Here is a 13,017-nt window from a genome sequence, read left to right as displayed (position 1 = left end):
AAGAAAAAAAAAATCACCTCAATAATTGTTGGTCACTTCGTTCCTTGAGATTGCGAATCGCCCCGTGAGGCTTATTGGAAGCGGGAGCGGAAATGCAGCCAAATTTTGTAAGCTTGCCTGAGTCACTGATCCTCATAACTTGTGCCAGTAATCTACTTTAAATGCTGTGATGTAATGTGGAAGGAGGCTTCCTGGGTGGGACCTCTGGCCCCAACAGATCTCCAAAAACAGCCCTGAATCATTTGTATTGTGACGCCAGGGGAACCACACAGTTACCCGTGTTAAATCCCTTCAACCGTAGGCATTAAGCTTAACGATATTTCCACCCCAAACGAAACGGTCCCCGTGCCCTTTGGCTCACGGCCCCCAGCCCTCGCTCAAAAATCAGAGGTGCTGCCACAATTGGGATTCCCTCCCAGAACAGTGGCTAACATCTGGAGATCTCAATAAGCAGTGCACCGTTGTTTGTGCAACAGCTCCACAACTCCAGGCACGACCATTCCGGGGATATCTTTAGATTATTTTTTTTTTTTTAACAATGGGGAATTACAGGTTGTTCCTTTCCTGGTGGGCTAGAATGAACCAAGCCTCAGCTCTCATTTTATTAGTTCTGAATATCGTAAAAAAAATATACTGCTTTCCTTGCACCTGCGCGACCTGTTCTAAAATCCCTTCTTTTGAAGCAACAGGAAGTTGTATCCAGATCTGTTGGACCAGTAGCTTACATAAAGTTCTAATCACTGGTCGGGAAATCTTGTTGCAGCATATGTGTAAAAGAAATGAACAAAGCATTTGGAGAGTTGCAACGTTCCTAACTGAACTAGTTCAGCCCCGGCAGGAGCATTCTGATGGTGACACCGGATGTTTCAACCTTGCAGGAAATGGCCTCTTTTGCCATATTTTATTTACCATTCATTCTTTTCTTGGGGTTCTTTTTTTCTTCTGCCTGGTGAGTTCCCCTGATATCTTAAGCCAGTGTTTCTCAATCCTGGCACTTGAAAATGGGTGGACATCAACTCCCAGAATTCCCCAGCTGCCTGGGGAATTCTGGGAGTTAAAAGTCTGCCCATCTGAAAGCTGCCAAGATTTGAGAAAGACTGAATTCAGCTGTAAAGTATAATTCCCAAGCCATGTGCTTGGATTCTCCAGCACATCCTTAAGTCAAACTCAGACTAACTACATTGTCTTGACTTGATGGAAACCCATTCTGTAGATTAGAGTACATTTTTTTATCAGTAGCTTATTGAAATTTCAGAATGTTGAGCTAAATCAGACTCCGTTGCTGACGGTTTTAGGGTGGGTGGGTGGGGGGGGGGAGTTAAATTGTAAACTGATGCTCCTTTTTTAATCCTCGAAGACAATGTTGCATCTTCTTGAGTTGTTGGAAACTAAATCCCGCTGTTTCTCTTCCTAGGAGGACACGTTCTTTACATGGACCATGCCCAGTCACCACGTTTGGACCAAAAGCTTGCATGTTGCAGAATCCCCAAGCCATCATGTAAGTGGAAGCTTCCTCCATCTTCTTTGTCTTTCCAGGAACAAAAGCCGATTAAATGAAGGAACAATTGCAGAGAATTCCAGACACCTCAATCTGAATTGTTTGTTTGCACTTTGCCTGGTTAAATACAGTGGCTCCTTAAACTGTTTCCTTGTTTTGTCCCATAAAAACTCTGATTCACTCATACGACACTTTCTGCTTTGCAAAGGTGGATTTAGTTGACTTTGATCATGTTACCATAAAAGGGCAGCTGGGATGCATTTGTTTTTGAATGGAGAGAAGGTGCTGACCGCTTATCAAGGTGTGGTCCCCCAGGTAGATGTTTGTCTTCTGCTTCCTACAGAAGACTTAGCTTGAGTTCCATGTTTTGGAACAAGTTTTGAACAACTTGACCTCATGAACTTGGCCTCCTTCACAGAAGTAGACTGGCTCTGATCAAAATACTCTCCCCAAAGGGTCATTTTAAATAGGATAATAGGGTATGTCTATATAGCGTTTGCATCTCACATTGAAAAGGATTGGTCTGTGTGCCCATTGCCTTTTCCGTCTATATTTTCCATTGCCTGTCGCCTGGAATATATTTTTGCTACCTTCCGTGGGATATTTACAGTGGTCCTTGGAGTAAACAGGAATTGAGACAGGTCCATGGAGTGAGTGGACCTTGGAAGATCTTGGAAGACCATTGAATTGATTTTCCTTACACAACATAGAGAAGGGTTGGTCTGCATCGTGCTAGGAGAATTGTATGAGTCTCGCATTGTTTTCTTCTGCTGCTGAGTGACGTCCTTGACATAACAGCTTTTTCTGACGATGAGTCTCCAGACGCTGGGTGACGTGCCCTTGAAGTCTAACCAGAGACCTCGTTTGGCAGGCTGTGGTGGGAGCTGTAGACAGAGGTTGGCGAAGCCAAGGTTGGGAAGAAGAGAGGAAAAGAGAGGAGTGCAGAAGTGGCCTCAAAGAAGGAATGCCAGCTTAGTCCCAAAAGGGAGGAAGGAGTGAGAAAGAAAGTCAAGACTGCCTAGCCTTGATTTTCTTTGTTGTCAGAGGGGCCGAGAATCTGTGAGGCTTTCAAGATTTTGCCTTTATACTTTTATCTACAGAATTCTAACAGTTCTTTGTTTCTCGATCCATCTTGCCTCTAGAGAGTGACATTTGCAGCCATTGGAGTCCAGGTGCCTCTGTTTTAAAAATCTCAAGGAGAGTTTGTTTGCCACAATTTTTGTTGCTAAGTGAGACATAAGTGAATTTTGTGCTACATTTGTTGAGTGAATCACTGCAGTTGTTCATTTAGTGACCCGGTTGTTAAGTGAATCTGGCTTCCTCCCCCCCCATTGACTTTGCTTGTCAGAAGGTCGCAAAAGGGTGGGTCACATGACCCCAGGACACAGCAACAGTCATAAGTACAAGTCAGTTGCCAAGTGTCCGAATTGTGATCACGTGACCGCGGGAAGACTGCAAGGGTCATAAATGTGAAAAACGGCCCTCAGTCACTTTTTTCACTGCCGTTGTAAGTCGAGGACTGCCTGTTCCGGAAGGCTCCTGAGAGATTCTCCAGTTATCTAGAATTACTTTCCAGCAGTGTTCCAGAGCAGCCTTTCAGCGTAGAAGAAATTCATTTAATCATAATTTTTTGAAAAGCATCACTTCTCCTTTAGCGGTGCCAGCTGCCAGCTTTTTCTGAAATAGGGAAACAGTTGGGACCAAAATAGTATTTTCAGCCTATAGCTTTTCATTAAGAGAGGCTGGTCAGCACAGTCGGTGTGAATTCTTATTTTTAACGTGTGTGGGGCAAGTGGAAGGTTTTAGACCTTTAAATAACATGCACGTCTCTCAATCTTTAAGGGTTGAGTGGTTCTCCTTATTTTGGCCAGTATGTCACTCTAACCAGCTGATCTGACGATTCCTTTTTTCTGCCCTCGCACACAGACAGCGGCTGAAATGGGTCTAGATTGCCAACAGACCATGGTTAAAGCTACTTGAGCTTTTAGCACCTTGCGTGAACCCAGTTGATCTGTCTTTGGGGCTGCGTAAGCCTGGGCAATAAGTTAAAATTTTCACGAGCCTTGTGTACGCACGCACGACGTAAGTTTCAGTCCAGAATCTGACACTCAGGATGCTTCCTGATAGAAGATTCCTTATGTCTCCATCAAACTCACCACTGCCTTTTCCGCTGCAAGAGACTGGAAATTTTTGCCAGTGAAATCTATTTACCTGAGAATAATTCTGATTTATCTTCTGCCTGGCAGCTTTGCACGGTAGCATTTTTGAAAAGAAATCTGGTGTCTGGGTGGTTTTTAAAATTTGTTCACATATGTACTGCCAGGAAATGGATGGTGATCTTTTTTTTTTTTTTTTTGAACCTGTGAGAATCAGGAGTGATGATCCAGTATTAAGAGAAGGGCTGCTTCCCCAGTTCTGGGTTCAACCCCTAGTATTTCTGCACAGGGCTGAGAAAGACACACACACATATCCCAACTCCATCGTTTTCTGCAGATGCTAGGACTTGTTCCCCCCCCCTCCCAGGGAAGTGCCAGCTTGAGCAGGTTGTTAGATCTACTCAGATCCAGTCCTGGGGTTTGGGATCTGGGTTTTTCTCTTGGCAATTTAAACTTTCTCCTCATTTCTCTGCTCCTTCGTAAACCATTTTGGCCCACAACGGAGGCCGAACGCAAAGCGGAGAGGCAGACAGGGTTAATATTTGTTGACTTGTCCGAACAACGTAACCTGTGTCCTTCGTTCCTTCATATCTCTGAGTCAATTGTGGTTTAACTTGATTTCCCCCCCCCCCTCCTGAATTCCCCAATCTGCATCAGCACTCCTGTGCATCCACTAAGGGACTGATTCTCATAAATTGGCTGATAAGCTGGTTTGGGCTCCTCCACCCTTCCCGCTCCAGCTGTTTTCTAACCCTTCTGCTTTTGCAGCTGGCAAGGTTTTTTTTTTATTATTATTTTAAAAAGACACCCCTGCACAAGACGGTCAAGAACCAAAGCCGGCCCACTTCACAACAAGCCAAGAGAGAGGACCGACACTGACTCAGTCCAACACACACACACACACACACACACACACTCACACACCTCCGTTCCAGGTGACGGTCAGGCCCTCCCGTGGTTTGGAAGCCGATGGGTTAAAGGCAGACTTGTCACTTATTCAACTTTGGACTTGCATCACCCTTTTTTTTTTTATCAGCAGGTTAGAGCAGCTCCTCCTTTGGGGCTGTGCTGGGATTGTACAATATAATAATGTGTGCTGAGATTAATCCGCTGGCTAAGAAGGCAAGGAGCGTTTCTCCTCCGTGGAGCATCCAGGAAAGAAAAAAAAAAACCAAGAACGGGAGGCACAGCAGCAGCCCAGGGATTGGACTTCCCCCCTTCACATCCTTTCTTTCGGTTTTAGATTTGTCTGGCTGTTTTCAAAAGTCCAGATTTACTTCTCCAAATTATTTTCTTTTCCTCCTGAAGAATCCCGAGTTGTCTGTATGAGAAGGCAGTAGCTGGCCGCGCTGTCTCTCCCTTTTAATCGGAAATTCCAACATGAAGCTGAGGACGATTGTGGTTTATTGTGCCAAGACGCATCTGGCTATCTGGCTTTGATTCAAACTTGTTTGTAAACCACCGTTAACGCGACAAGAAGCTGGAGGAGCAAAAGTAATTTTTTTAACACTCACACCGAGCACTTTTCCTCTTTTTGTTGTTGTTGTTGTTTTTTGATGTTTTTTGTATTGGTTTGAGAGTCCTTGGAGAATTCTTTGCGGTGGATTTTCCAAGAAAGCAGCAATACTGGTTTTGGGAGAGGCATCAAAGCCATTTAAAAAATGAAAGTCGGACTTCAGGGTGGTGTGTTTCGTCGAAGGTAGCTCGTTGGCTCCGAAAAAGATTATTTTGGAGGCTGGTTTCTGCCCTTGGGTTCACCGCGTGCCTGAAGGATGAAAATTTTTCAGCACCTCAGTAATTGCTCGTTCGGTCCATCAACCTGGAAGTGGTGAGTCTTGGGAGGAAAAGGGAAATAGTTGTGAGTAGGAAATAGTAGAGAAAGTGAACAGAAAATGATTCTGATGGCTGAGATTTTGTCGGCAAGAAGATCCTCCGGAGGAGTTAATTATCCCTTGGCTGGTTTGTCTTAGAAAAAGTTCATTGAAGTTTCTGGAAAGCCGGGTTGATCCTTTTGGAATGCTGAATCGCATTTTTCCTGGCTCCACCTTGAAGTAAACTACGGAATGAGGATGAAAATACCTGACAGGTTAAAAGTTCTCCAAAGTGCAGTTTCTAATTTCCTTTTTCTTCTTCGTCTTCTTCCTTTTCATTATTTCCCATTCTTTCCTTCCTTCTCTGTGGATTTTTCTGCCGGGAAATATATAGAAAGCAGCGGGTAAAAAAGTTTTAAAAAAACAGGCTCAATTTTCCATGTTTTCTTTTTAAGGCACAGGTTGGGTTATCGTTCATTGCTTTCTTTGTAGCCTGCCTGTCTTCTGTGCAGCTTTAAAGCAGACTTTTATAATCACCTTTCCCAGGTTATGTAAGATGGTAGGGATGGCTTAGAATTTATCCTGAGTTCATTGCCAAGCCCTTCTGGTTTTCTTGGAAACGCATAAACAGATTTCTGTCCAGATTTGAAGTCTTGCTTTCCGCCAGCAGATAGAGTTGGCTATTGATTTATTTTTTTGCTACTGATAAAAAAACAGTAGGGGGAAATATTTGCCTAATGTTTTGTAAGTGTTAACTGGAATGATTCCAAATGGCAACATCCCCTTTAGTTAATTGTTAATATAACAGAGAGACAACTATCCTGAGTTAGAACGAAGAATTTAGTTCCAGCTTTGGAAATGATGAGTTTAATTTAGTAGTATTCTTGTGTGTGAGAGAGAGAGATTAGACAGACAGACAGATATTTGCCACGGGCAGAAATAATATATATGTCTAAATGCCACTGTTAGCGAAATCTTCTGTTAATTTTCTGATATCCTTTTAAAATTGGTTGGGTGACCATCTTGTAGCACGGAGTTCCACAGCTGGTAGCCTGCAAAGAAAGGTCACTTTTTCATTTCCAGTTTAAGAACGGTTCAGCCTAATTTCAACAAATACGAAGGATTTAAGCATGAACTATCTTCCCTCTTACCTTTGGCTGCATTCTTAAATACCCAGGTTCACCTCAGGCTAAACTTACTTGAAAAAAAAAGAAAAGAGAAGGAAAGCATAAGAATGCAGTTCTTCTTAAAGTCAAGAGCTGCCTTTTTTTTTTTTTTTAAGTGCTAAATGGAACTTTCTGTGAAGGGATAAGAAAAGTGGTTTGAGAATAAAGCTGGGTTTGATTCCGAAACATCCACAGGTCTTGGCTGACCAGCTTCTTGAAAGAGATATCTAAACGGCGTGAGGACGAGAAGATTTTTTTACCGCTGTAATTTGCCCATCTGTTGGATTTTTCATTGGAAAACAATGGACGGCATTGTTAACGTTCACCTCGTTTCCACCAGAATTTACTCAGCTGATCTCAGAGTCCTTGAGTTGATCACCTCTAACCGGAATGTCCATTTCTAGATCTTCCAAGCCAGCATTGACGCCTCACTGCTTCAGCAGGGGGCTGGACTAGAAGACCTCCGAGGTCCCGTCCAGCTCTTTTAGTCTGCTTTCTGAAATGGAATACGAGCCCCTTCAGCCTGCTGGCACTTAAAAACTCCATCCCAGAGAACAACTAGCTCCTTGTCAACGTCTCCCTAGAAAAAGAGTGAATTTAATCACGTGTGGTTTTTGATAACTACAATGGCGCTCCTGTCTTTCCGGAGTGGCCTGTCCAGAGAGAGGCAGCAGAAATTTCCCGTACCGCCGTGTTCGAGGCTGGCTCACCATCCCCGCTTAAATAAGAGAGCTTGTGCCTTTCTCCCACGTTGCTCACCTGGCAGATGTGCTTTGTGTGGGAACGGCACGCGGGGTTTAACCTGTTGGACGACCGGCAGCAGCTTCACAGCAACACCTTCCCACGCTTGACGCATTTGCACATTGCGTAAGGCAGAGATCAGAGACCTTGGCAAGGCACCAAAATGGGTGTGTGGGAGCTGGAACGTCCACGGGGAGTTCAGCTGCCTAGGGCAGCGTTTCCCAACCGGGGCAACTTTTACGATGGGTGGACTTCCACTCCCAGAATTCCCCTGCCAGCGTGAGGCATTGTGGGAGGTGTGTAGAGAGTCTGGGCCACTTTGGAAAACACCAGCCTGTCAGCTGATTTGAAGAGGCACAGTGGCACCCAGGAAGTGAGCGAAGGCAGTGCCCTCTGCGTACGGGCGAGCGACTAAATTTAATAAATAAATAAAACGGCTTTAACTCGTTCGCTAGCCTCTTTTTGCAGTTTGTAACAGAACTTTTGCTAAAGGGACACTTTGCTTCTTGGACAGAAAGGTGTGTCTTTGTCTCTAAAACGTAGCTTATCTCCAGGATTTAAGGTTCCTGTCCTCGTGGACAGGCCGTGTGAACAGATGGGGAAAAAAAAACAAACGCCACTGTTTCTTGAATAAATCGGTCCAGACTGTCCCACTGAATCATCTTTCAGATACCAGCATTCGAGGGATCACAGCTTTCAGCATTAACAGAAGCTCTGAAACAAAGCAGAATCCTGGGAAATTCCTAAACTGAAGCAGAGTGTCTGTGTTTGTCTGAGTGACAGTTTCATTACATAAAACATGGATTTTCTTTTTAAATAGAACTGCAGAGGTTCATGTGGTCACATTCTGGCCTGCAAATAAATAAATAAATAAATATATTTATATATATATATATATATATATATATATATATATATATATATATATATATATATATATATATATATATATATATTATATATATATATCTCCCCCCTTTAAATGTTTGTTGTTGTTTTTTTAAATCCAGCCTGGGGAGAAATTCACATTTCAATCCATCCTTGGAAAATTGTATTTCTCCTTCTGGAGGAAAACCAGCAGGCAAAGGGGAAACTACTTGTGTGTGTTGTTTAAAAAAAAGTCCCATTTGTTCTTTTTGTGTGCGTGTGTGTGTGAAAAAATGATAGCATCCTGGCCTTGTCTGCCCACAGGCACATTCAGGATCCAGCAAGCCAGCGATTGACATGGAACAAAGCCCCCAAAAGCGTCCTTGTGATCAAGAAGATCCGAGACGCCAGTCTTCTGCAGCCATTCAAAGACCTCTGCATCTACTTGACCGAGGTAAGCTGGACATGGCTGTGTCCCTCTTCTTTTCCTAGAGAAGAAGAACGTGGACTACGAATCCCGGCTTTTTCCTGATGGTGCAGACCTTGGAATACTGGAAGGCTTGCATCCTGTTTTGGCCGTCGTGGCATAAAAACGATTCCACCCAGTTCTTCTCCCCTGCTTAATTTAACATACTTAATTAACCAGCATGGAAACTAACTCAGCAAGCTATGTGAATACGGCCAGTAATTCTTTTGGGTTGACCTGCTTCAGTGGGACCGTTGAAGATTCCTCAAGAGGTTTTGTTGTTGTTGTTGATGTTGCTGACTTGTTTACGTCAACGCCACTTCTGCCTTTCCAGGTCAACAGTATGCTGGTTTACGTGGAGAAGAAAGTCCTGGAAGATCCAGCCATTGTGAACGATGAGAGTTTTGGGTCGGTGAAGAAGCGGTTTTGCACTTTTAGTGAAGGTACTTAGCCGCCTCGGAACTGCCAGGTGGTTCAAAACGGCTCTTGCCAGATAGATAGTATGGGGGAGTCCTCAGCTTACGACCGGCTGCTTAAGAAGGACCCCAAAAAGCTACTTACAATCTGGTTCAAAGATCCTATGTTGGGGGGGGGGCTTTATAGTCACATCACGTGACCAGGTTTTGGGCACTTGGCACCCAGCCCATCTTTACAGCCATTTGCAGTGCCCTGTAGTCAGGTAAATGTGATTCATTCAATCAATCAGAATAGAACTGGAAGGGACCTTGGAGGTCTTCTAGTCCAGCCCCGTGCTCAAGCAGGAGACCTTATGCCATTGCTGACAAGTGACTGTCCAGTCTTTTCTTAAAAGCCTCCAGTGATGGAGCATTTATGGATGGTTTTGTAGGAAATTGACCTTTCTTTCCAGTTTCCAGCAAAATCACCCCATAGGGAACAAAGAGTTCACTTAACGACTTGAACTGCAGAAAATGTCATAAAATTGGGCCCGGCCATGTGGTGAACCGCTTTACGACTGTCACAACTTACAACTGTAAATGCAGAGTTCAGTTATGGACTTGCCTGTATATTTATTTTATTTATTTATTTTTTTATTTATGAGACTTATATACCGCTCCACCTGTATATGGAGATATATTAGTTCTAAGGAGGAAATAGTTGATTTGATAGTATTCTTGTCACCTTGTCCCGTTTTGCTCAACAAATCTTATTAAAGAAGACTCTAAGCTGCGGGCTTGGGAGGAATAATTTTTAATGTCAGGCAGCTGCCAAAGAGCCCAGCGTGAATGTTATTAAATGACCATAGTTAAAACAGGACCAGATAAAAGGATCTTTCATTCTGTCATCTGGCTGCATCTTTGCTTGTTTAATTGGCGGCAGGGCTAGAAGTCTCTAAGATCTTGAATTATTTTTTCTTTTTTCCCCCTTTTTGTAGATTATGACGATATCTCAGATCAGATAGATTTTATCATCTGCCTGGGCGGAGACGGGACGTTACTCTACGCTTCATCGCTTTTCCCGGTATATTATGAGCTCAAATACCCATTTTTTTTTTAAAAAAAAAAAAAGAACCACACTTTTATTCTACCGAAACCTGGAGAAAAAAAGTCCAGTTTAAATGAAACCCAGACAAATGTGTAGAACACAAGGACAGTACGGCTGCCTTTAAACACACAATAGAAGAGCCAACCGCAAAATTGTTGTGCTTTTTTGTTCCTGCATGGTCTGTCTCCCAGTGACTCTGGATGGTTTACAAATTCTTAAAAAACATTTAAAAACAAGGAACAGTACCAAAAAAAAAAAAAAAATCTAAAACAACACAGAACAGAGAAAAATGTCTAAGGACCGGTGATTTTTTTGCAGAGCGCTTTGCAAACCGAGCAAAGTTAGCTTGACACATTTGCTCTGGATTTTGGCACTCATTCCCAATTTATGCCAAACGATTCAAGGGCATTTTGTCCCAGATGTAAGAACGAGGATGAAAATGCTCAGAGGATGCTGTTTTCCCCAACTCTTTCTTGGTGCTTTCTAACATCCCCCCTCCCCCTGTTTTTTTTCCCCTTTGCCTACAGAGGAGCGTACCCCCAGTCATGGCTTTCCATTTGGGGTCTCTGGGCTTCCTCACCCCCTTCAACTTCGAGAACTTTCAGTCTCAGGTCACCCAAGTCATAGAAGGTAAGTCCCAAAGGGTCCTTCCATTTCTGCAAAGCTGCCCCTCAGATGTGTGGTCTTTTTCGTGTGTGTGTCAAATGGGGTAGCTCTGTCCGCTGATTATTTTTTTTCCAACTGTCAGGAAGTTTCTCCGTAGTTCCAGGTTGCTTCTCTCTTGGGTTAGTTTCCATCTGTTGCTTCTTGACCTGCCTTCAGGCGCTTTGGAGAAGAGCTTGACTCAATTGATTCTCAATTTTGATGCAGCTGATGGGAGGTTTGCAACCTCTGGGCATCTTAAATTACCATCCTGCCCCATTTTTTTTTTTAAATAATGAATTGCCAAACCAAGCCGCCTGGCTTATCAGCCGCTTTATTTGCAAGAATGCCAGCCGTCTTTGTGAAGTGCTCCCGACAGGAGGCAGACTCAAAAGAACAGGCTCAACCTTATTGTAAGGTTACCTTAACAGAAAATCTGAAAGTATGTCTCTCCCCTTCCCCTCTACAACCCAGGATAGTAGGGAGGGTCTCTCCTGAGTTGTTTGCCATGCCCATCTTCCTGCTGTGAGCTGAGATGCCTTTTATACGGCCGTTGTCCCATCTGCAGCTTTTTCCTCCATCTCCCAAGGCTATTCCCACAGACTATTCAGGGCTCCCTGACGTTTTTAGGAAATAAGAGACTGGCTGACAGGAGTTCAGAGGTCTCCCAATGAAGGGGACAAAAACAAAAACACATGAATCTAATCTGGAAAGAGAGTAGGCTAATCCAGAGGAACTTTGTCTGAAAGAGAGCAGCGTCAACAATTCACCTTCTGCTCAGTGGTGACTCCCTCTCTGGCGGTCATTTTGTGACATGCTTTTAAAATCCCAGCTAGATCCCCTTTTAAGATTACATGGTGGGCATGGGGATACAGTGTACCCTGCAGCAGGAAAGTCCAAGTTGATTCAAACTTTTTTTTTTTTTAAAAGTCCCGGGGAGTTTTAGCCGTTCTAGAAAGCCAATACCGAGTCACGGTCTGAATTAAGAACATTTTTCTGGATTGGCTCAGATTGGCTGTACGGTTCCATGAAATGGATTGTGTTATTCAGCACAGCTCATGCTTGTGCTAATCAGCCTTGCCATTTTAATCCCTTCTCTGTCTTAATTCTTCCCGGCAGGCAACGCGGCCCTCATTCTCCGAAGCAGGCTGAAGGTGAAGGTGATTAAGGAACACTGGGAGAAGAAGGCCGTGATTCAGAACGGGATTGAAGAAAACGGAGTGGTGTCTTCGAGTCTGGAGAAAGAAATGTTTAAGCAAGCAACTCAGTATCTGGTGGGCATCTTTGCTATGTTATTTTTTATTTTATTTATTCAATTTTTATAACTGCCCAACTCAGCCAAGTGACTCTGATGAACAGGTCATCTTTTTCCTTCCTTCCTTCCTTCCTTCCTTCCTTCCTTCCTTCCTTCCTTCCTTCCTTCCTTCCTTCCTTCCTTCCTTCCTTCCTTCCTTCCTTCCTTCCTCCCTCCCTCCCTCCCTCTCTCTCTCTCTCTTTCTTTCTTTCTTTCTTAATATTACTCAGCACAACGTTCATGAGATCCTCAAATCAAATGCTCACCTGTTAAATTGGTTCTAATCTAGACCCCCCCTTGGAGTCCTTACACCAGTGTTTTTCAACCTGGCTCCCTTTAAGAGGGCAGCGGGGGGGATTCTGGGAGTTGAAGGCCACCCATCTTAAAGGGGCCAAAGCTGAAAACACTGCCACAACAGGTCACGCTTGGTGCGTTTCACTCATAACATCCTTTTCTGTTCTCCAGGTCTTGAATGAAGTGGTAGTGGACCGAGGCCCTTCCTCTTATCTTTCCAACGTGGATGTCTTTCTTGATGGCCACCTTATTACCACTGTGCAAGGCGATGGTAAGCCCACACAGCTGGTGGGTCACCACTTGTCCCCTCCCGCTGTTCTTAAGGTAAACAGTGCTCATTCCTTCCCACTAGGCGTCATCGTTTCCACGCCGACAGGCAGTACGGCATACGCGGCTGCCGCGGGCGCCTCAATGATCCATCCGAACGTCCCTGCCATCATGATCACCCCGATCTGTCCTCATTCCCTCTCCTTCCGGCCCATCGTCGTCCCAGCTGGAGTGGACCTGAAGGTAGGACCTTAAACTGATTGCGATAAAAGGGGAACCTCGTGGGGCAGGGCTGATTTGAGCAGAGAGACC

The 13,017-nt window shown here is 44.1% G+C and overlaps 1 protein-coding gene across 2 annotated transcripts in view; it reads left to right on the top strand.

Moving 5' to 3' along the window:
* The window catches only part of NADK (NAD kinase), a 28,596-nt gene that overhangs the window by 9,899 nt on the left and 5,680 nt on the right, over nt 1-13,017 (top strand). Inside the window, exons 3-10 of one of the 2 annotated variants that reach the window (XM_039367224.1) lie at nt 1,415-1,498; nt 8,564-8,693; nt 9,040-9,148; nt 10,099-10,184; nt 10,736-10,838; nt 11,970-12,124; nt 12,610-12,709; nt 12,791-12,948. In XM_039367224.1, the coding sequence (XP_039223158.1) occupies nt 1,415-1,498; nt 8,564-8,693; nt 9,040-9,148; nt 10,099-10,184; nt 10,736-10,838; nt 11,970-12,124; nt 12,610-12,709; nt 12,791-12,948 (925 nt within the window). Of the gene's footprint in view, nt 1-1,414; nt 1,499-4,674; nt 5,483-8,563; nt 8,694-9,039; nt 9,149-10,098; nt 10,185-10,735; nt 10,839-11,969; nt 12,125-12,609; nt 12,710-12,790; nt 12,949-13,017 lie in introns of those variants that run through there. The other variant, XM_039367225.1, reaches the window with a different exon arrangement.

This window comes from Crotalus tigris, unplaced genomic scaffold (genome assembly GCF_016545835.1).
Source record: "Crotalus tigris isolate CLP2741 ecotype Arizona unplaced genomic scaffold, ASM1654583v1 scf7180000020588.15403103151:6194809, whole genome shotgun sequence".
Lineage (NCBI taxonomy): Eukaryota > Metazoa > Chordata > Lepidosauria > Squamata > Viperidae > Crotalus > Crotalus tigris.
The sequence above is the reverse complement of the archived record's forward strand: the minus strand, read 5'-3'. Positions and strand labels throughout refer to the sequence as shown.